The following is a 24,541-nucleotide window of genomic DNA, read 5'->3' as shown; positions in this document are numbered from 1 at the left end:
AACTTCATACTCTCCTATTTGATGATCGTTTATGACTGCATATTATGTCATCAATCTCCCAGACTCCGTGAGAAAACACCATAATCATTACAACAATGCAATGGTCTGGCGGCCTATTCAGGGGAAATTTATGTGACCTTTTTGCATTGTAGCATAAGCTGACTTGAACTATGAGCTCAGCATTTCTGGTGCACCTTATTAATGAGTCTCTAAGAGAGAACCCACAACACACACAAACCCTTCCATACAAACACACACTTTTCCTTTAGTGCTTGCAGGCTCCCTGCTGTAAGGTTTTGGTTCATGGACTGGAAATGTCAAAAAGGTCATGTTTTCTATTACAGTCTGATCAAATGCTGTCTGAGATTCCACAATAATAACCTTGTGAGGATTGCCTCCTTTGTATACCCCACTCAGACAAATGAGGCTTACTTGAGACCATGTTTTGGAGCGGGCAAATTTTGCAATAGTGTGATGCTGGAAGTGGTGGGGCGTGATGCAGCCAAAGTTAAGGACTTTGCTTCCACTCCACACCCCCAGCAAGGGGGATTTAAGCATATTCTTAATTTCCCCACTGAAATCAATGTGACTCCAAAGTTCTTGGCTGGTTCATACCCATAATGTATGAGTATACGATGTATAATGTATAATGTATAAATGAAATTCCCACCTGGAAAACATTCAGATTAATTCACATGCATATGATATGCAAGTGTATATGTACATTTCAGACTCGAATAGTATGCTTTATATTATTTTGGAGACTTAAGATGCAATCCAAGCCCACCTTGCACTGGATTGTGGGGGATTTGGATTGAGTGGAAGCACACACACACCCCGCTTGCTTCGGCTGACTTACCTAGGCATTCTGAGGGTGGCGGTGTTGGCTATTTGCAGTTTAGTAGCGCTGCAGAGAGCTTGCTGGGGAGACCATGCATTAAAAAGGGACTCAAAAATAACTTAAACAAGGTTTTAATAAGAAAAACAAAAACTCCATTTACACTAAATACATCAATAAACCAGACCCAACCACCAACCCACCCCCCAGGGTAATGGGAGAGCTAGGTGCTGCTCCTTATATACTACACCCAAATGCTGACACAGCTTAATCAATACAACTCAGCAGCACCTGCTATGTTTCACAGCTGTAAAGCTGGGTCTTGTTAGTTTGCTCTGGCCCCTTAAAGACATACACATCGGGTGGAACAATGATGAACCTTTACATTTAAAGAAACCATTCAACAGGCGGGTCTGCTGGGTTCTGAGCCACTATCGCAGCTGGCACCTGCCAGCATCAGGCCTGAACCTGGCTCAATCCCTGCACCAGCCCGGAGCTGCTATGGAGGCCAGGACCAATCTCCCTGCCCTTGCTGCGCTTCCACTGCTGCTGCCATGAGTGACCTGTCTACCAATGCAGCAGGGTTGCAGTGCACTGCAAGAGCCCCCACTGCAGCTGCAACTGAGTGTTAGGACTGATCTGTTAAGCTGAGAAAGTGAGATGCTGGCTGTGGGTATGTTTACATCCAGCTCAGTGAGTCCCATGATGAGAGTCCCAAGAGAAGTTGCATTATGTGCCTTGAAAAAACCTCTAAGGCACCATATTGTATGTCTGCTTGAGCAGGGAGGCACTGTGCAGTGTTCCTCACCCCTTTTCTGTCACTATTTGGGGATGGTGATCACACAGGGATTCATTTAGTCAGCCTGAATTGCAGTTTACACTTATCAGGAATGACTGAAAGCACCACCATTTCCCACAAAGCCCAATTCCAGCAATGAGCTCTGAATAACCACGTAAAGGAGTGTTGGGAGGCACACCTGGAGAATGTTGTAGTCGCAAGGAAGATGGCTGCCCATTATTTGGGGAGCTGCTGATTCAGAAAATATTTATGTAACATTTCACATGTGAGAGTAACATGTGTCTCCCATTTTAACCAGTGTGGTGGTGATGGTGGAGGAACCCAAGGAACAAAAAAGTATATTGAAACACTGGTCTAAATGATCAAAACTGATTGGTGAGTTATCTATGTGCAGCACATAATGTTGAAAAGGTATTGATATTTTCAAAGGAAATATAGGGAGGCGGGAAGGAATTTATCTGTACTCTAGTCATACTTTCATCTTCTTTGCCTGTGTGCAGATGTTGTGCATGAAATAGGGCCTTCTTGGTGGTTGCACCACAGCTGTGGAACACTCTCCCCGGAGAGGCTTACCAAGCAAGGTACTTCATCGGATAGCGTCTGATGACATTGCAAGGCTCTTCTATTCACAGGAGGCCATTATAAATTATTTTTGAAGGGTAGTTTTTACAATCTGCTTTCACTGTTTTTTCCATAGTTGGTTCATCTAACAGTTAATTTAAGGAAGGGGATGTCATGTGGATTTTTCTTCCAAGCCATCCAAATATCTTGGGCCCAGGATGCCTTCACCCTACCCTCTTGCTATCTCACAGCTTTTACCTTTTGAGAGAGAAATGAAAGAGGGGAAATCCACATAGCAAATTACATCTTCACTCAGTTTGATGAATGCTCCCAGCCATGTTCTTGGCAAGATGTTTTGTTCTTCCTAGCCAAGCAGTAGCGAGGGAAGGTCAGTGAGACTGCAAAGTTTTCTGACTCCCATAAAGTTGTAAGCTTCTGAGTATTTTCATGATCAACAAACAAAACCTCTTGGACAAAGGAGGAATCTCCAGCATATTATATACAGTGTAGATCAACACTGGCCCCCAGTGTTTGGATGAAATAATTTCAGATCTGAACCTCTGTCTCTCTGTCTTCCCCCTGCTGGCAAATCAAGGTGTAAAATGTTCTGATCATGTCCGATAGCTAGAATCTTAGAAGGCAATGTTTGTTGACCCATGCGGCTATTTGCTTGCCATGATGCTAGCCCATTTGGGGGCAGATATAGAGGTTCTGACTCAGGCAATATAACTGAGAAAAGCATCCTCAGGAAAATCATCTGAAGATTTTAAATGAACCTAAGAATTTGATGAGCAAAGTTTCTCAGGAAAATTTACTTTTGCCAGAAAAGAGGATTTTCACCAGTAAAGGACAAAAAAATGTTTATGGTAATTAATATGTATAGACACATATTTAGTAGTAATTAGTGTAATTTAAATAGAAACACAGTACATCTCACTCCAGTGGCGAAGACACCAGGTGGCTTGTGTGGCTGCAAGTGCTGCTAGCCATTGTTGGGTGACTCCTGTTTCTTTCTTTTGATGGTTCTTTCCCTTTAAACCAGCCTTGGACTGGACAGCCCACAAATAGAGGACACCTTTAAATAGCAAGCTATCCTCTGAAAGCTCATGAGTAAATGCAGGCTTAGGGCAGACTTTTGCAATAGACTGTCCCAGGCTGCTGGGACCCTGACATCTGCCCATAGATGCCGAGTTCTGCCTGGGAGGAATTCCTCTGAACACATTGCTCAAATTTATTTAAACATCCTGAAGTTTCTGTATGCCTGTCACTGTGTTTGTTAAGGAGGAACATCTGTGCTGCAGTGGCAACTACCAGGGTCCTAGGCTGCAGGAACATCCCTAGTCCCCTCCAAGCATTCAGGTTCTCCATGGTAAAGAACATGGTGGCCTGGTGTGTGTGTGTTACTCTTAATGGAGAAGGTATCCTGGAGGTCATGGCCATGGACTAGAAGGAAGGAAGGCTATTTCTGTGAGAAATCATTGTGGCGGCAGTTCTAAATACATGCATTAGGGAGTAGGGATGTAAGAAGGCATTGCCTTCCATCCCCCGCGGTATTTGTTGCATGCAGCACTATTTCCATTCCGTTGCAGTTCATCTTCTGCCAAAATTTACAATATTCGCCTGGCTGTCTGCTCTGGAGAAATTACATAACTTAGATACGTTATCTAATTACATTATGTATTTTGGCTTTGTCTTACTCCACTGCATTGATTTCAGTGCAAAGGTAACACAATGCAAATGCAGAAAAGGTAATCAGTTGCATATTATCTGCAAAATGAAAACAACCATGAATACTGATGATTTGGGCTGGAACGAATAAGCGAACACTGCTAATTTCTGCTCCTGTTTCTGTTTTCGTTGGAATTTTCTGACATCTCAATTAGCGAGTAATCCCCATCAAATGCAGTAGGGCTGTGTTCCAAGTAACCATGCCTAGGATTTTGTTCGATTTGTACTTTCAATTTCCTCTCCTGTGCTGGTAGATTCCAGAAGTGGAAAATTGGAAAAAGTGGGTTTTTTCACATACCCCCCCTTCCCTCCCCATATCTACAAGATGGATGATGTCACATTCAAAACCATTACATTTGAGGGTGGGGGTGGAGAGAGAGGGAGAGGGGAGAAAGTATCTTTCTGGTTGTTGTTTTTAGTGAACAAAGAAATAGAGAAGAGCGAGAAAATAGTTTCCATTTAGCTTTAGCTTTCTTGGCCATACTGGAAATGAATCATGACATAAAAGGGGGATAAAATGAAATGAAAAAAGATACCATTTATTTCCTCTTCTGTAGAGCTCGCTGGACACTTATTCTGAAGGTTAAAAAACTTTGCTTTGGCACTGAAACACATCACATGAAGATCAAGATAAAAGGCTCTCAAACAGCCACAGCCTTACTTAGCCAAGAATTATGGCCACAGATTGGGGAAAACAAATTTATCTGCCGACAAAGCTAGTATGGCTTAAGTGTTTTTAGAGGTGGTAGCTTTTTTGTACAGAGGTCATCGTAGATGAATGGCCATGCATGTTTGCATGCAGAAAGCTCTGGGTTCAATGATAGGCACCTCCCATTAAAATTTTTCATAGCCACTTTGCATAGTAGTAGGTGGAGGAATAACACTTGCAAAGGAAGGCTCTATCCATCCTACCCTTCAATATCAAGATGCTCAGCTTCCAAATGCATATCCATTTGTGTGTATTGCTCAGGAAACCTGTACGGTCTTGGCATAAGGTTACCTATTCCTTAGGTGCTGGAGAACCAGTGTACTCACAGTGACAGTTGTTGGGGGACCAATGGTCTGACTTTCCCTCAAGCCCAAATGTCCTCCCCCAAGTATTTATGATTTAGAGCACCTTTATCCCATGCTTTAGCCAAAAAGGTTCCCGCCAGAGCATCTTGCAAACACCAGTAATAAGAATGTTATTTCTTATTTAGGCTTACAGTCTTGATTGAAGACATGACACAAGGGGGAAAGGATGGGGAGGGAGAAGGCAAGGAGGCAAGTCAGCTCAGGCAACAGTTATTGTAACAACCAACTTGGAACCCAGGGCATCTGATGGAATGACTCTTTCTAGGTGGCAGCTCATGGAGGCCTAAAGACAGCTAGTCTCTCAGCAGTAGGGATAGGATAGCCTTTCCTCTCCTCTCCCCTCCCCCTCTGTTCTGCAGCCTCGTTATCATACATATATATTACATATTACATTTTATATCTGGTTCAGCAAAAAAAAAAAAAGAAGAAGAAGAAGAAGCTGAAAAAACCGGGTCTTGCTATATAAATTGTCCTATTCGGTATCACATCCACCATTAATGATAATGCATCTTTCTCTAGAGAATCAGACCAGTTTTTATTTTTTTAAACTTAATAATTATTAAAACATTGCACTTTTTAAAGGGCAAATGTGTTGAAAGATTCGCCTCTTCCTCTCTTGGCATACAGATTTTATGCTATCCAAACAGCTTGGCTTTCCTTTCCTTTTTGGTCAGGGTGCGGAGTTGAAGAAGACTGTTAAAGCAGCAAAGAACACTCCTTTCCTTATATGCATAAGTCCTTGGTTTTTTCCTTTGAATTATCATTAATTATTATTAAAGTTAATCTGATGTTTCAGTATTTTGACCTGACCTAAGTCCTTAACTGTGAGAGTACGTTGAATGAATGAATGAATGAATGAATGAATTTCAGGAAGCTTCATCCACCCCCGCTCTTCGAAAGTGAATTGGCTGATGATTGAGGAAGTTGTGTGGGAACCTTATTTCCTAAAGGCAAAGGATGTTTCTCTCATTGATAAAGCTTCAAGGTTGGAGCCACAATGGTGTTTAAAATATAGCTGTCTTAGGCTGCCACAAGTAATTCAGGCAATAAAGTATTTCTTTTAGCCATGTAAATAAGGCAATAGGCAAGGCTGAGGAATGGATATCTATGTGCAAGCTGTGCAGAAGAGGATGGAGACAGAACTGTAGATTGATCTGGAGAGAAACTGGGGAAGACATTTAATCGGAATGGTAAATGAGCAGGGGGTAGTTTTCTCCCACTGAAAATTATCTGAGATGGTGCTGTTCTTGCCAGATTTGTTTATGTGAGAAACACGGGAGGAAGCATCTTTCTCAGCTATGTAAGGAAACCAGCTTCAAGCTTCTAGTATCAAAAATGGCCAGGCATATGTGCCCTTTGGGCTGCTTCTGGCTGGAGTTTAGATTCCATCTGACAGCCACTGTTCCACCTGCTGTGGCAGAGGGAGAGGTGAAAAAACAGGGCTCGCCTCCATAAGCTCGGAGGGCACCCTGAATAGCCACCCTGCTAGAAAGTTTTAGTGCCTGAATTTTCTTGTTCCTGTTTGCCTTTCTCCTCTCCCTTCCCTGTTTATATGTGAACATGAGGTCTTTGTCATTTTGAGGGGGGGGGGAGCAGAGGAGAAATAAATAATATGTCCCAAAGCGTAGGTGGTGCCACACTAAAGATCAATTTCTTACAAGTGTGGAACAAATATTATGTGGCACCTGTAACAGTTTGATCGAAGCAGTGAATTGGGCTAAAGATGGGGAAGGCACCTTTACACATAAACTGGTTCCAAGCTCTTGGGGACTTTATACACTAATAATAACACCTTGAACTTCGCCTGGGAGAAAATCAACAAGCTGTCCTGGTGTCTGAGCAGAGCTGTTATATGCTGACAAGGTCTCATTCCTCTCAGCAGTTGTGGCCATTCAGACATTACAGAGACAGGTGTGTAAGCATTTTCATCTTTCCCCATCTTTTTTTAAACATCCAAAGTGGTCCTTTTCCCCTCCCCCCCTCCAACTGTTCTAGGAGACATCACTGAGCAAATATCTGCACGTATACCCCTTTGCTCCCTGCTTTTAAAACATTCAGCAAATCTTTTGACAACTCCCAAAGGTTTTCTTCTTTTCTACATCCATTAATTTGATGCATCAGGCAGAGAACTGGATTTTTATTTGCGAGCCAATAAACAGGGCTTTTATGCAGCTGTATCTATCTCTGTCTTTTGCCTGCCTTGGCTTCCATATAATTACGGGAAGGGAGACTCTTTGGTTGGTTGTTAGCAGAAAAGCTTTTATGGAGGGGGACCTGTTTCCAAAGGCTGTAGAGGAATTGGAAATTGGCTGGATCCAAAGGCTTGATGTTATTATTACACTGCACAGCATCTGATATAATAAATAATATCTATGCCTTAATCTCAGCAGCAGCTGAAAAGGGGACAGCTCTGACAATCAGGCAAACGTAAGCAATAATATTAGTTCAGAGGACATTTGTGGTGGTGGAATTTTTATGTATTTAAGTTTATATGCTGCTGTATCCCAGGAACTCTTGGTGTGATTTACACTGCATTATAAAACATGAAAATATACTGTTCCTTGGCCCGAAAGCTCACCATCACTGAGAGAGCATGTGGAATTATGAAAGCAGGGAAGGAAAGAAGAGGGGAGAGAGGATGGGCATGCACAAAGGGCCCGTTACATTTTTGCATGTGCTCCAAGCAAGGCACATGCAGGAACACAGGAAGCTGCCTTATACCAAGTTGATCTATCTATCTCAGCATTGTCTACATTGACTGGCAGTGGCTCTCCAGGGTTTCAGATAGGGGGCATCCCCAGTCCTCCCTTGAGATGTTGGGGATTGAACCTGGGACCTTCTGTATACAAAGCAGATGCTCTACCACTGAGCCATGGTCCTTCATGTAAAACAAGACCCTTCAAAGAAGGCACCTTTCCCACTGCCTTCTCTCTCTTATCCTGCCCACTTCCTGGGTATGTTTCTGGATCTGTGAAGGTGGATGTGATGGCAAGCACACATGCAGTGTGGGTTGAACAGGGCCCCATTTGAACACACCTCAACAAAAGTATGAACCAGGGTGGAGATTTTGTGGAAGTTCCTGTATGATTTCTCATGTCATCCCCATTCCCCTGTCACTCAGCGCTGTTTTCATGTGAGTCACTTCTTCTGAATATGCCTGTGAAAACTGAAGGAAAGACATCTTTACTTCATTAATCCAGAGCAGTTCTTCTCTGGGTTTGCTGCTGGCAGATGCCCTCAAAAAAATGTGGTTCTCAAAAGAAGAAGAAGAAGAAGAAGAAGAAGAAGAAGAAGAAGAAGGTGGTCAACGCCTGCTGTAAACACATTCCTAGAGACAGGGAAGGGTAAGCAGGGGTTAATTCCAATTTGCCTCTAATCCAGAGGTGGACAGTTCATGACCTTCCAAATCTTATTGGAACATTGACTGTCTTGGTTGAGACTGAAGGGAGTTGGGGTACTACAACATCCCAAGGACCACAGACACTCCCCACCTGCTTAACCCAAAGGAAAGACATACTGAGTATAACCATCATGGGATACAGGGCTAAACCTAACAGCGTAAGGCTGGGTCCTAGCCTAATGAGCTAGCCAGAAGTGGCCTATGAACCCTGGAGTAGTATCAGCACCTGTGATTGGCAGACAATATAAAATCCCAGGATTGGCTATGCTTGCTGAAAATAAGAGGAACATGGTCTTCTGATCTGGTCAACTGAACAGAACTTTCTGTCTTCTGGGTCTCAGATTCCTGCATAAGCCGATGTTCTCAGTTAGGGAATACACTTACTAGGCAAGGCTATATCTGTCTGCAGCCCCAGCCCTGCCCATAGCCATCTTACACTGATGTGCATTTTACAACGTTGTAATGTGCACCCAAGCCCTCAGGATGTGCATGTTGTCTAGAAGTGAATATCACATTTGCTAAAAGAGGCAAATGAGGCGGAATTTGTAAACGAGATTCTAGTTTTCCAAATATTATGTGTAAAGAAGCAAGCAGCCTCAACCTGCGTCTTATCTTAACAGTTCATTAAGTAAAGAGCAGAGAGTGTTCAGTGGTGACCTTTTTTAAGAAAAAAAAAGAAGATAGATTTTTACTTGGAGTGACGTTTCGGTCATTAATTTCAAGCGAAGAAGGCTCAAAAGCCGGGAACAGGTTCAATTTTTGTTGCTGCTGTTTTAAAAATGACATCAATGATATAATTAAATTGGGTACTGGAGTGTCAGTGCAGAAAATGAAGTGCTCATTTTGTGCTGCTCCTCAAACCATTTGTTCATTTTAAATGGTGCCCCTATTTGTGGGAGCACTGGAGGATTCTTGCCTCATTTCCCATGTGATGGGGTGCCACAGTAATGCAGTCATTCTTGGTGGTATCTCTGTATCATGGACTGGCAGAACTACAGGGAGGAGGAAGAGAATCCCAGTGAGGGGTGTAGCTGGGACTGGGACACACAGGGGTAAGCTGGGGAAGGAGAGGTTGGTGTAGGAAGTACTCATAGGGTGACAGAACTAGAGCAGCAGGACCCATCACCAGAGTCAAAGGGGAACGTCTTCATGAACATGGCTGGTGCTAATGTATAGGAAGCAATGGGCTGGGCATTCCAGGAGGCTAAGGCAGGCAAGGGCTCAAAACCCAGCTCAGTAGCTGACCGGGTGGGGCTCGCTAGCTCTGGGAGGAGGAGTATAATTTCTCAGCTGAAGTAGGCTTGGAACAGGTGAATGTCACCTGCCTCATCAAGTCCAGATGCTGCAGTCAGCATGCAAAGTATAGAAGGGCAGCAGAGTTGTGTCTACTCAATTACCCATGTTGATGGACCTCAGCTTGGATGCTCCAGGATCTCTGTGGGACTGTGCTTCAGTTTGGACTTTGGATGTATGGATTGACCCTGGACTGGGGGCTTGACATACTGACTTGCTGCCAGGTAGGCCAGGTGTTCAGGACACTCTAGTGGGCATCCGTCTGCCTCTGCAGATGGTGGAGGAGTGTGCCTTTGGGGGTGAAGTCAAACCACTAGAGAGTCATAGTGCCTGCTGTGTCTGTAGAGGCTGAGGAGCACATTTAAACAATTGGGCTATTATAGGACGTTGAGCAGAGGTGCAATTAGCCACAACAGCATACATTAGGTGCTTGGGAATTGCCCCGCAGAACTGCTTCCAGGGCTGGTGTCAGCACTTGACAACCATGGGAACTACCAGAGACACATCACCCTGGTGGAACCAATTGTGGATGACTGCCCCACCCCCATTTCTTATTTTCATCACTATGAACTGTGCCAAGCAATTGGATTTAGCCATCCTTTTAACTCCCTACAATGCGGCAACTAAACTCCATCTTGGGGCATTCTGAGACATTTATAGACACAGCCACCCACTGCATCATCACTGCAGTCAGACTGAGACATGAAGTGTGAACCATGGGGAAATCACCCCTGTACTCATTTCCACCAATTCCCTGGGCCCGGAGCTCGGAGCTATTACAGCTTATCAAGGAAGAAGTTGTCATGTCACAATTCCCATTGTTTGATGCTTTGCATGGCCTGACCTGAAAGGTCTGGAAGAGGAAGACAAGACACTGCTCCTGTACTCTGAGTCTTTTCAGTGATGTGGAATAATGGGAAGGCAAGCGAGAGGGTGGTGGAAGAGGGCAGAGCAGTAAATGAAGCCTGTGTTTGCAGAAGGGACTGAACATTTGATTGATTATAGCTTGGTGCTTTTGACTAACCAAGTGTCATTCCTTCTTCCCCTGCTCTCCACTCAGTTCTGCCAAGTCACACATGTGGAAATCCAGGAAGGCTGCAGAATGGAATCCAGCAGGGGACGACATTCAGTGTTGGCGACAAAGTGCGTTACAGCTGTAACCCGGGCTTCTTTCTGGAGGGTCATGCACTGCTCACTTGTCACTCCAGTTCAGAAAACACTGCCTCCTGGGACTTCCCTCTGCCCTTCTGTCGAGGTAAGTATGCTTCCCTTCCATTTATTCTGGGGAAGGGATGGTGTGTTAAATTCAGTTCTCCATATTTCCACATCAGGTTTTTTTTTTCCTTTCATGAAAATTGGTCAGCATGTTTGTTTGAATTGCTCCTAAAATGGACACTTTTGTTGCAATTTTGTCTAATATACACACCTCTGCAAGTAATTTCCCAGAATGCTTCTTATGCACACTTCACATGGCATATGCATTCTTGTATGCATTACATGGCTGGAGAATTGCGTTGCAAAATTCAGAGAAGTGAGAATTTTGAAGGATGATTAAATTTCAGTCTGCATATTGTTTTTGGAAAGCAGGAATTATGTAGATTCATCTTTAAAGGCAAACTGGGTCATTCCCCCCCCCCCCAGTCACTATTGTTGGGTCATTCCAGTGTCTAGGTTCCGACTAACACTGTAAACATTTCGAAGTTGTTCTGTAGGGAGGGGACAATACTCAGACTGCATTTTAATGGGATGTTTGGTTTTTGGTGGGGGGGGGGGGAGAGAATCTGTGTCATTCAGTCCAAATTCTGCACCAAGCAAAGCTGAATTGTGAGGCCTGCATATATAAACTAAGCTGGGAATATTTGAGTATTTTATTATGTATAATTTATTATGTTTCTGCTGAGCAGGGGGAGGAAGGGAAGTCCTCCTTATTAAAACCACTAGAAATTCTAATATCCAGTCATCTTACTTGCTTCCACAACTTCAGCTGACACTGGGCACGTAAATATAATTTGGTACCCATAATGGCATGAAACTTGGTTTTAAGTAAAAGGGAGAATGCATAAGAACCTAAATACTACATTTTGCATTTCCCCCCATGCACTTCCACAGAATTGTGACATAAAAATAGTCCGCTTATACTATGGAATGTATAAGGAGGGTTGAGGGGGTATGTCTATTTTCATTTCTTTTATGCATCTATAGAAAAGCTGTGGGTACAATTGTTTGAGAAGAATATTGATAAGCTGAAAGGTGTGCAGAGGAGGGCTCCCAATATGATGAAGGGTCTGGAAGCCAAGCCTTATGAGGAATGGTTGAGGGAGTTGGGTATGTTTAGCCTGGAGAAGAGAAGACTGAGAGGTGATATGATAGCCATCTTCAAATATCTCAAAGGCTGAACTAGATGATGCTTTGGGGTCCCTTCCAACTCTGATTATATGAAAGCTTCCCAATACCCCCCACCTCACATTTGGGACTAGCCAATCAATCTATAAGTAGAAGCATTTGAATTGATACACAGTAATAAATGTCGTGAGAATTCTGCCTCTCTCCTCCATTCTATCATGTATCCTATGCGCCCTTCACTCAATTATCTCATATTGATTCCTTTATTGATTCTTTGTTCATGTAATCAATTAGCAATCCTGAGCTGGAACATACATCTTATATTTAAATTGAGCAAAGATGGTTTGCCTAGCGATGCATAATTCCCGGTGCTTTCCTTAGTTTAATTCTGATATATGCAGCTGGCTGCATTTTTGTCTTGCATTTATCCATTCCTACCCATTTTTGTTGCCAGTGCTCTGAGTACGGCTAGTGCAGCTGGGGTGATACCAGAGAGGGACCATTCTGCCTCCTTCATTTTTCTTCTCTGAAGTTAGCATCATCCATCTTGACTCCTTAGTGGAACTTCATGCTGAGTTGGTGCTTCCACCGAGAAACCTTATTTTTCAACTTGGCTGTAGGAAATAATCATTTTATCTCGGTGCTCTGCTCTGCATCATGTTTTATTTTCTTGCAAGAATAAGGAGGAGAACACTGCACTGGCAGAGACCAGTGTTGTATGTAGGACTGAGCCAAACCTACTTGCTGGACCCACAAAGTTCATAGAATTGTAGAGTTGGAAGGGACCCCAAGGGTCATCTAGTCCAACCCACTGCAACACAGTGGTACCTCGGGTTAAGTACTTAATTCGTTCCGGAGGTCCGTACTTAACCTGAAACTGTTCTTAACCTGAAGCACCACTTTAGCTAATGGGGCCTCCTGCTGCTGCTGCACCACCGGAGCACAGTTTCTGTTCTCATCCTGAAGCAAAGTTCTTAACCTGAAGCAGTATTTCTGGGTTAGCGGAGGCTGTAACCTGAAGCGTATGTAACCCGAGGTACCACTATACAGGAATCTCAACTAAAGCATCTGACAGAAAACAACACACCATCGAGGACTAATGTTGCAGACACAATTGCCTAGGTGCAATTCAGCCTCTTGATAATCATGAAAGCCCTGGCCTCACTATGGTTCATCTCCCCGTGGAAGGCAGACCTGATATTGTCACTGCTGAAGAGATGCTTAACTGATCTGTTGACCCAGCACTCTATGATGACGTCTTTGATGAACCTGGGCAACACCAAGCCTCGCAAGTGAAAACTACACTGCCAACAGGCAAAGATGCCCCCATCACAGAAATGCAGCCACCAGGTGAAAGTGGGGTCTCTGAACTGTGGGAGACCCTTTTGGGACCACTGTCTTCTATCTCACCGCATTGTGGAATGAATTTTTTAGAAGCGTGGACTCACTTCGCAAGGAGGTAACGGGTCTCAAGGCCACTACTGAGAGACCCTTGTGGGACTTGTTGAAAATGGCATCTTGATTGCAGCCCCTCCTTCCAACCATGAGAACACGGAATCTGGAGCCTTAAATGACCTGTCACTGCATTATATTGTGGATGAGCAAATGCTGTTTGAGGCGTTTCCCAATGCGGGGTTGCTGGCAACCAAGGATTCAGGGCAAGCTGGGAGCCCTTGACTAAACATTATACATATTCAGCAGCCCTTGCTGCATGCTGTTGCTGCTCTCTAATGGCTTTTAACCCACCTGTTAGGGCATAGGTGGCAAACCCATGGGTAGAATCTGACCTGTCAAGCTGTGGGAAATGGTCTGCCAGGCCACACAGCTTTTATCTTCTGATCCTAGAGCGGTGGTGCTCAGTAATGAGATCCAGAGATAAGGCACTCTGCCTGCTCTTTAGATAGGAAAAAGAAAATGAAGCATTTCACCCCACCCCAGAGCCATGTGGTGGTGCGGGTCCTTTAAACACTGCAGTCACAGATCGTATTGTGAAGACTAAAAAGCAGCATCTCCCAGCACTCAGAGAATGCTGTGTATGTGTGTGTGTGCATGTGAGTTTCTGTCCATGTATACAATCAAGCGTTAAGGCTGCATATGTGCAATGAGTGTGTGTGCTGTGTATGTGGATTTGTGTGTACTCTCTTTCTCTTTTTTTAGCCACTCTGGGCAACAATGGGAGCGTCAATTATGCACTGCCACCTGCAGCCCATTAGAGGCAGAATTGCCCAGAGAATACTCATCCCATTCTGAAAATTCAGATCACGTCCCTGCATAGCCAGCTCTGAATCTGTGGTTCTCTTATGGCTGTTGATTATTTTTTCACAGTGATCACGTTCCTTTATCTCTTTTGCCTGTTCCAATTAGCTTTAGTCAAATTTATCTTCTGCGCCAGCATTATACTAACTTTCCTCACTTATTAGTTTGCACACCAGTGGGAGGAATGGCAGTGTGCAGGCATTTGTGCCTATTAGGGGAGCAGCCACAAGAAGAACCTCAAAATCACACACACACCCCAGCATCATGCATTGTGACAAATTAGACTTGCAGAGATGAGACAGTAAAAACAAATACCCATCTCTGGCAGAAGTGAAGAATGTGGCCTTCCAGATGTCTATGGGCTATAGCTCCCATCATCTCTGGCTGTTCACATGCTGACTGGGGCTAACTGGAACAGCTGGAGGGCTGCAGGTTCACCATATCGGATCTATAGCATCTACACTGTTTTCATACTTGTTTCTAAGTTGACTCGTTTGCCAAGGAGTTCCTGCTCCTGTGTCATGGGGAAAAGTGAAAGGATACCTGTTGCAGCCAAAGGAAGATTCACAGCATTTTGAAAAACTGTTGCTGTTGGAGTTGCCACAACCCAGGGTTCCAATCCCCCCTTTCTCAATGGAAAAGGTCCCAGAAAGTGTGCATGGACAAAAACAGATCACCTGCTGTCATTTTGCTGTGCAAACACCAGTGATCAGCTGATTGTCTGGGCTTTCAAAGCCCTACACACAACACTTGTAAGCCCCCGTGATTGGCCAAAAACCTATTTAGAGTTTGCTATCAGTCCAGTTAAGCCTCTCTGGTTTCCATCTCCATTCTGAGCTGTGCATGGTGCTGCCAACTTCCTTGGGTTCTGCCCATCGGAGACCTAACCTCTGCTTAGTCTGACTACATTTCTAGAACCCCCTCCTTTCTGGCCATCCTAGAACTTGACCTTTTGCTGTGTCTGCCTGTGCATATTGGAACTGGACTCCTGTTTGCTGACCTGCCCTTCCAGACATCAACCTAAAATTAAATGACTCTGCTTACTGCACCCTGGGCATGGAACCCATTGTTATTTCTCCCACTGTAGCTGTGCCACCACAGACCCTTTCCCCAACAGAGACTGCTGCCTCAAATAAAACAAGAGTGCAATCCAGTTCTTCCTTGGAGGCACTCTTGCTGGGAAAACCTGGGGTTCCTCAGACCATGTCAGGGGTTATTTAATTAGAAGATCAGTAATGGTAGACAAGCTTCCCTGAAAGACAGCTCCCCCCACCTCCCGCGTTGTGTGAAAGTAGGTGTAGGGAGTGCCAGGTGTGTTTTAGGATGGGAATTTAGTTAATACAGGGTGGCAATGAAGCCAACTGTCCTAATCCCCATGTTGTGTGAAGTAGGGTATGAGTGGAACGTTTCTGGAATCCTCTGCAGCTCTCAAGAGTCTTCAGATGTGGAAAGAATTCTCTTAAGATTTAAAGTTTGAAAGCTCCTGCCTTGGAGGAAGACTCTACTGACGTGGGGAACAGGGCTGTTAAAGAAAAGAATAATGGAGATCCTAATAAACTGCTGGTCAATTGTTAAAAGGGCCAAGCAGGTCAATAAGTTGATAGTAACAACCTATCATGCCTTTCACTGAGCGAGTCCAGAATTGTCTTGTCATTGACATGGTCTGCAATTTACAGCACAAGCTGATGCGTGCTTCCTTAAAAACGCATTGGGCTGCTGTGTCTTGTAGGGCTTTCTCCCAGGAAAGTGTGCATATGATTGAAGCTTCAGTAGCATGAGAATCATCATATAGGGAGAAAGACAGATCCAGTGTCCTGCTGCCTATGGTCATTCAGCTGGAAGCCTCAATACATAAATAAAAATGGATAGAGATGTGGCACCTAGCTGTAACCAGCGCAGGTCTTGCTGAAAGTGGCTTCACTGTATACAGAGGCCCAACGTTTCCCAGGAGGCGCATTTTCGTGGGTGCAGCTGCTGCAGCATTGTCAGCTCTGGCGTGGAAGCCCCATTATGCCACAATTGATTCTTGAGCTCTGAGCTAAAAGAAGTAATAAATCCCTCAACTGCACAGACTCCCTGGTTGAGTTATGGCTATCATTTGTTTCGTAGTGGAAGGAGGTTTTTTTTTTTTAAAAAAAAAAAAGCAGGGCAAGAAATGCGCCAAAAAATGAAAGAGGGTTGCTCCTTTGGTCCACAGCAGTGACAGCTGGCACAAAGGGCTGGAGCATGGGACATCTTCCATTGCACAGTTTGAGAAGTGGTGGGTTGGTAGCTCCTCCTCCCTCTCCAGGGGAAACCCTGTTCATGTTATTTTCAGAGCTGCTGTGTTAATGGATATGACTCTATGATTTTGCAAAAACAAATCAAAAAACAAACCCACAAAATAGATAAAAGGGTGAGGGCAAGGAGCAAATAACTACGCTGGAAGCAACCTGTCCTGATCCCCACTGAGCTAAAATAACATCATGTAAAATATTTCTCTTTTAACCAATTTTATTGTAAGACCTCCTCTAAAAGCACCTTCTGTCACCTTCTTGCTTTCTGCAACTTTCACCACCTTTCTTTCTCTACCTCAGGCCTCCTCAGACTCAGCCCTCCAGATGTTTTTGGCTTACAACTCCCATGATCCCTAGTATTCAGGGATGATGGGAATTGTAGTCTCAAAACATCTGGAGGGCCGAGTTTGAGGAAGCCTGATCTACCTCCTGCTGGTGCCCATTTCTCCATCTACCTTCTTTTTCCCCCCCTCCTCCTGCCCCCAACCCCCCGCTCAGCCAGATGGTGGTTGCCCCCCCAATCTACCTTCTTGAAGTATTTGTCCTCTGTTACCTGTTTTGCCTTTGTTTTTCCCTTCCTCTCACCTTCCTCTCCTTTGCCTCTTTGCATGTTCTCAGTTCTTCCTCTGCTATATTTACTGTTGCCTCCCCACCCCACAACCCTTTCTATCATCAGCTGTCTGCCTCTAGCTTTTTTCCTTGCGCCTTCTTCCATATTCTCTTTACCTTTTTGAACATTTCTCTCCTTTCTTTTTTCACCTTCCGCTTCCTTTTACCTGTCAGCAATGTCTTTACGTCTCCCTCTCATTTTTCTTTTATACTCTGCTCACTTTAATTCACCTTATCTGCTACTTCAGTTCACCTCTCTGTGATCCTTGGCCCCTCCTAATGTCAGCTTGCCTGGAAAAAAAAAAATCAACAGGATTTCTTGGGGAGGTCACTCTCTTAACTTAACATAGGCAGCAGCTGTTCTTTGTTGCCTCTTTGCGGGATGCTCATGTTTGAAGAAACTTGTTTCTCCCACTCTGAAGCAACACATCGTTGTTCCAAAACAAGAAGTTTCTTTTCTTCTAGTTTGCAAAGTCTTTTCATTTTACAGTTCTTTTTTAAAAGCAACTAAATATTAATGCTCCCAAATCAGTGCTGAAATATTAAAGATGCAGTCCTGTGTATACTTGAGTGAGCCCTTTAAAAATAAATGGGCCTTACTTCTGAGTAGACTTGCAGAGGATTTGCTTAGGAATTCAATTAAGGTTAAGTAAGAGTCTCCCTTCCTAAGGAGCCAAATCTCCCCTACCTTTCCTGCATTCCCCCCCCCCCCATCTTTTATGGATGCCCTTCCATCTGCACTTTTCTTGTGTCAGCCTACCTAAAATCAAATGTATCAAAAATAAATCTGGAAAAGTTTCAATACCCTCATAACCTATTATAGGCAGCAACTGTTTGCTGCTGTCTAACACCACTTGCCAGTAATTTTGAGTTATGTCCCACATTCATTTAAGGCCCAGTTCTTTCAGTGGAGTGCCCATTTGCTTTCCCAGTCTAAAGGCACTGTGCCCATCCCATTCTTTAGAAGCAAAGAAAAAGGGGTGTTCTGTTCACTGGGTCACCGTCTTAGCTTGCATAGCTATGTTGTTCTGCTGTGCCTTCAACCCTTCACCTTGCTGATCTGCACTGTACTTATCTGAGCATGAAAGATGCTGGCAGAAACCATAATCCAAGTTCAAGTTCTTCATCTAGCAAGATCCAGGACAGTACAGTGGTACCTTGGTTTTTGAATGTCTCCATTGACAAACATTTCAGTTTTTGAACACTGTAAGCCCAGAAGTAAATGCTTCAGTTTTCAAACACACCTCGGCAGTTGAACATACCACACGGCTTCCATTGAGTGCAAGATCCTGAGGCCTAACTGTCAGCTGTTGAGTTTTTGGTTTTCAAATGTTTCAGAACTTGACCCGTCTTCCAGAATGGATTACATTCGAAAACCAAGGTACCACTGTATTGAGCTATATGAACAAGTATAAGACAAGTAGCAACTTGTCTTCCTAAGGTCCTGGAAACAGAATTCTAAAATCAAGTGTGGCTGATATGATTGCTTTGCCACCTTCAGTTCAGTTTAACTTAGCCATAGGTAATAGTGATCAGCACAAAAGAGCTGACATACGCAGATGAGACAGCATCCGAAGTTACAAGCATCCAAGGGGAAAACACCAGAGTAAAACCATAATTAAAATATTATGTCTGTCAACCTGTTGCAGGGTGATCGTGCATATAATTGCAAAGCATTAGGAGGAGAAGTAGTCAACAAAAAATGGATACAGAACCAGCCCAATAACAAATATATCTGTTTTGCCGAACCTCTACAAAATTTACCCACTCTCTCCAAATACCTGTACTTTCCAAAGATCTTCAGCTCTTGAGAGGTGTGTCATTTGAATCCTCTCATGGCTCATTGCCCTCATGGTTGAATAGAGATGCCACCACACCATCTTCCATGCTCTAGGAGGAATAATAATAATAATAATAAAACCTTCCTCCCGCCACATAGGCAAAGCTTGCTAAGTGAAAAACACCCCAAACCCTTTGTTAGTTAGTTTGCTGAATTTAAGCAGAGCTGATGGGTTTATGACTCCACTTGGCAGCTGAGCACAGATTCAGGAAGCCAGCCGAAGGAGTTGAGAACATTTGTAATGCTGCTTTTTAAGCATATCAAATACGCATTATCTCATTAAATGTGCCCTGGCCTATTAGAACTCAAACAGTTGCTTGGAATGCGCTGTGCACAAAGTGTGTGTTTATGTTTTGTTTTTATTTATTTATTAATCCTGGGCTCTTGACAGGCACTTTGATATGTTGTAATAATAAGTTAAAAATAAGCTCATCAAATTAGGGGAAATATTAACAAGTAGTGCTGGAAGCTCTTAATATTTTAAAAGGATTTTTTAATTAAAGTTTCAAGAACAAAGGGGATAATTCTCCAGAAAAGGAACCAGCTGGTTTATACTGTTTTGGTATCGGGTCTGACATAATGGTTTTATTCAGAGAGAGTACCGTGGGATGATTTCCATGAAGAATTTAACGGAGAAATGATTTTCAGGATGGAAAATCGACTCTTTAATTGGGGCCTTAAAAAAAAGAAATATCCACATTGTCTCTGTCATCAGTATTCCTACTGTCCTGTTTCTTAAATTGTCTGTCAACAGTCATGTCATCCAGGCCTCAGGAACTTGAACTACAAAACTCATAGCCTTGGGCTGTGACCTATCTTGGTGCGTTACCTGGGACCATGTGTGCTTAGACCTCAAAGCACTCTTCAGTTGTGGAAAGGAATGCTGCTGCACAACAACTGCTACTGTCTAAAACATATTGATTCACAAGCACTGGGAAGCCTCTGGATTGGGCAGGCCTACTATGTGGACTGATAACCTGACTTTCTGCTCTTTACTGGTCAGCACAACAGAAGGAGATGGGGCTGTGTGTAGCATCCACCTCTGTGAATATGGCAGGCAGCAAGAGGCCTCTGGTTTGGCCAATCAAATATACTATAAACTCTAGAAGTTGCCCCAGCCTGTCTGGAAGAGCAATGCCTTATGCCAGCTGAAACCCAGCTGTTCTGGCTCCAGCAACTGACCTTAGGGATCCTAAGATGGAGAGAACACACTCTAGTTCTGGATTATGAGGATGATCACCACACAACTTTGGCCTGATCATGATATCACGAGTACCAGAAACTTAGTCTGATTTACCCAGATGAGGATGCTGGAAATGGTTCAATGAATGCAGCGTGTTATCTGGAAAGCCCCTGGTTTTGAAGAAGATTGCCTCAGCCACAAACTAACCACTATTCCTCTCAGCTTCAGTGTCTCCCTTCCTAATTATGGAGAGAATACCACTGGCCTGCCTTAGAAGGCTGTTGGAAGGGTTCCTGAGGTACTTTATGATAAGCACTTGAGCATTAGACATATATACAGTAAATACTTAAAACTAATTCTGTTATTACTCATTCTGTTCTAAATGGAACTTGGGCTTTTGGAAGGCCAGTAAAGGATCGTGGTTGTCACAGTTGAACTCTGCCTAGACCTTGAACTTGAACTGTCCTCAGAGGAGGAGCAAGAGGAGCAGGACTCTCCAGCAATCTCCATAATGCCAATGTTCCTGAGGAGACCTTGTCCTAAGGAAGCCTTGCCTCACATCAGCTGCCTGGATTCCTGGACTACTCTCGTCTCATCCAGAACCACAGGGATAGAGGAGGCAATAAGCCAGGCAGAAACTTCAGAGCCGAAGTGCCCTGCTAGTTGCCTGCAAGGCTACTTGGGAGGAGGCTGAAGGTCACTGAAGCACCTGTTTGGATCAGGGCCTGTCAGCAAAAGCACCTTCACTGCTGAACCTCTAGCCTTCCTCACATGGGGAAATGCATAATGGACTCCACAGAAGTGATTAAGAAACTCGCATGTCCATGGCTTTCAGACACTGTTCCTGTCCCCCAAGTGGCTGTAGCAATTATTTGCCAGTTTGGCTTGTTCCTTTTCAAAATGCAGACAGAATTGTGGTTTGGGTTATTTCTGCCCCGAGTACCAGCTGTCACACACAGGGATGCAATTTGTACTTACGCAATGTGTTTGCCTCACCGGCTTGACACAGTTGGGCAACAGATGGTCATAAGAAATCTGAGTTGGCGTGAAGGGGAGCTTCTTTCCTCCTGGAGTTTACAGCAGTCATTTCAGGCCCTGCTCATTGAGATGGTGGCTGAATTGTTCAGAAACCAAGATTCTACCAAGCCATATCATAACTCGGGCTCAAAGTGTGTTAAAGATCGCTTCCTTCCGCTGGATACCGTTATAATATTTTAAGGTGCACAGAGAGATTCCTCTTAATGATGCTATCCATGTACTAGATTCAGGCAGCAAATGTGGGGAAAGAGATGTTCTCAGTGGATCCCACCCCCTTGGGAATCTCCCTTGCTGGAGCATTTAAGTTTGTGTCCAGCTTTTATGCACACCCAGTACCTTGCTCCAAGCGTAGCCTCAATTCCAGATGACAAATGATGATCTGCAAGCTTTATTAAGGCTTCTGATTTCTATTTGTGGCTCCCCCTCTTTTTAAGACTGTTTGAAGTATTGGGGATAAGATACTGATGCAAGAATTCTCCTGCACAATGTGGCCTAGTGCTTCACTATAAACTTCTGTATACCTACTAATATTACAATTCCAGAGATGCCAAATCCTGAGCACCTTTTGGACCAAGTGTCTTAAATTGTACCTGTTTGGACTGGCCTTTGGGGCTGTGGATTAGCTCAGACCAAAGCCTTTGGCACAGATTATGCAGGAAATAATCAAGATAACATTGTGACAATATGCCTTGGTGGTAAATATTCCAAGACCAAGCCAGCTGTCTCATATTGTGAAAAGGAGAGTTCTGCTGATTTGACCAAGGATCAGTATAGAGCAGGGGTAGCCAACATACTGCTCTCCAGAGATTGTTTTCCTACAACACTCAAGCTTCCTGACCATTGGCCATTGTGTCTGGAGCTGATGGGAACTGTAGTCCAGCAAACACTAGAGGGCACCATGTTGGATATCTCTGGTCTAGAGAAGAAAAAACTGGCAGAACCAAAGAAGCAGATAGAAGCTTGTCAAGTCATTGTGGGATAAGGTAAGGACAGTGCAGGTTTACAGGTACATTTTTAAATCCCTCTGCTGGGTCTGACTGAAGGCCCATGTAGTCTGGATCCTGTTTCCTGCTTGTTCTCCAGTAGTTGATGTTCAGCAGCAGGCTGCCTTGACTCATGGTGAACCTAGGTATTGTGGTTAGTAGCCAATAATGCTTGCCTACTTCATGAACATGTTTACTCACTTTTTAAAGATGTACAGTAAGCTTGCAACTTACATCCGGGGATCATGCCTAAAGCCAAAATCGTGCATAGTCAAAAACATATTGGGTGCAATGCATGTGGGATTGCTGAAGTCTTTTTTCCTGGATGCCCGGCCCCTTTCCACCCCCTTTTAATTTATTGAGAATATTTTGCCAAGAGCCTAAAGCTGAATGTACACAAGTTAAATTCACATAAGTTGCAAGCTTGCAGCATATGACATCACAACAGCTTCACCTAAAGTAGGAAGGCAATCTGATGAGCTGCTTCAATACCCTAATGAGAAGTGTATAGGGCTTAGCCTATAAGAGACTGATGTATACCTAAGATGGCATTGGGCCTTGCAAATATTTTCCACTCTTCAGTTTGAAGAGGACACCCAGGGAGTAGATGTGTTGGGGGGGGGGGGAGTTAAGAGGCTGTTTTGCTGCTGGCATAGTATTGTGTGACCCAAAGTTTCCAGATATAGGACTGATGAGTTTGACGCAACAGTGCTGTAAATGTTCAAGTGGAGATGACCTGTGCCTTCAACCAGAAGTCTTTTGAAAATATAATGACAATATTTATCCTTGGGTTTTAAAGCTGCTTGAGACAAATAGGTGTTCACCATGTAAAGCTGGAGAGAGCCCCTTGACGAACGCATCTGCAATGCTGTTCTGTAGTGTGCATTGTAAAGTTAACAGGCTTTTGTTGGCGCCTTCTCAATAAATAGTGCCGCCTTTTGATGGCACTCCAACATCCTAAAGTGACACACTACCACAATGCAAGTCAAATTAATTCTTCACTTCCCTTTATCTTCTTCCCCATGTTTTTCGTCCTTGATCCTCCTACTTTATTTGCTCTAATAGCTTTGCGTTAATAGAGTCAGCTTGTACAGGAAGATAACCTGTGGCAAGCCATGGATCCCGTTCTCTTTCTGCACAGTAAATGCTGTCAGCTTTACTGAATGACTCTGTGTGTGTGTGTGTGTGTGTTGCTTATTTAGAGGTGGGCGGGACCTGCAGCAAAACATTGCAGTGTGGAGTACAGTACTTTTGTTTAGGATTCCAACTACTCCAGTCCATGAAAAACCCTCAATTCAGGTTTTTCATGCCTCTGTCCTCATTTCAAGTCAAGTTTTGCAAGTCAAGTCAAACAAATTGGCCTAAACCCTGAAAATCTTCTTATTGGAACTCTGAACAAGGCTAAAGTAATTATCACTCAGAGACTCTACGATGTCGAATTACAACAAGAAGACGCCCTACTCCCGGAGACGTATAGATCTTTAAAAGCTTGGTCCTCATTTCACTGTTTTTGGGTCTGGTTATTTCCCCTTCAGTATTTCTGTCCTTCTGCAAACCTTGGGATTCCCCCAGCCTGCTGATACCTTTCTTTTATGTGTGGGCAGTGCTGATTTGGCTACACAAGCAGCAATAATCACAGACTGAACTTGGAACTAGAGGAAACCCACCCAATATTAATAGTGGTTTAATAGCAAAGGTGAGCAAATGCACCCATTCCGTTCCTACATCATCCTTTACTATTCAGCCCTCCCTTACTGCATTCATTGCCAAACTCCTAATGCTTTGGGGATGAGGCCTTCGATATTGAAGAGATGATGGAGTTTGGGAGGAAGGGAGAGAATAATTTCCCTTGCACCAGCCTTGGATAACCCCACTTCCCACCCCTCGAGCCCACCCCTCAAGCAGGAGCCCACCCAGTGCCAGCGGCATGGACAAGAAGCAGTGAGAAGGGCGCCAATCTCTGTCCCCTGCTCGGATCACCATGGGACCCAGGGCCACCCACCAAAGAAGCGGACTTCTTAGACAGGAAAATGGCAATAAAGTGTTTATTGTTTGGGCTGAGAGTTTGCGTGAGCAGCAATGGTGCTGCTAGTTCTGCACCAGATGATCTCCATGGTCTCTTCCAGCTCTGCAATTTTATGATATGTTTTTCAGCTCTGGTTCTTTGTTTTGATGCTCAGCTCTAACTTGTTTGCAAAACTCCCATCTTCCTGCTCCCAGTCCCTGTTTCAGCCCTCAAAGACCGAGGAAAATGCTGCAACTCCTATCTCTGGGGACTGGAGAGCCTTTGCTGTGAGATACTTACAGAACAAGAACCCAA

General features: G+C 44.0%; 1 protein-coding gene across 3 annotated transcripts in view; it reads left to right on the top strand.

Annotated features, from left to right (window-relative positions):
• Window positions 1–24,541, top strand: part of CSMD2 (CUB and Sushi multiple domains 2) — a 506,434-nt gene that overhangs the window by 127,763 nt on the left and 354,130 nt on the right. For all 3 annotated transcript variants that reach the window (XM_081871629.1, XM_081871627.1, XM_081871630.1), the window contains exon 4: window positions 10,754–10,948. In XM_081871629.1, the coding sequence (XP_081727755.1) occupies window positions 10,754–10,948 (195 nt within the window). The remainder of the gene's footprint in view (window positions 1–10,753; window positions 10,949–24,541) is intronic.

The sequence above is a fragment of the Podarcis erhardii genome, assembly GCF_964252035.2.
Source record: "Podarcis erhardii genome assembly, chromosome: 7".
NCBI lineage: Eukaryota > Metazoa > Chordata > Lepidosauria > Squamata > Lacertidae > Podarcis > Podarcis erhardii.
This window is presented reverse-complemented; position numbering and strand designations above follow the sequence as displayed.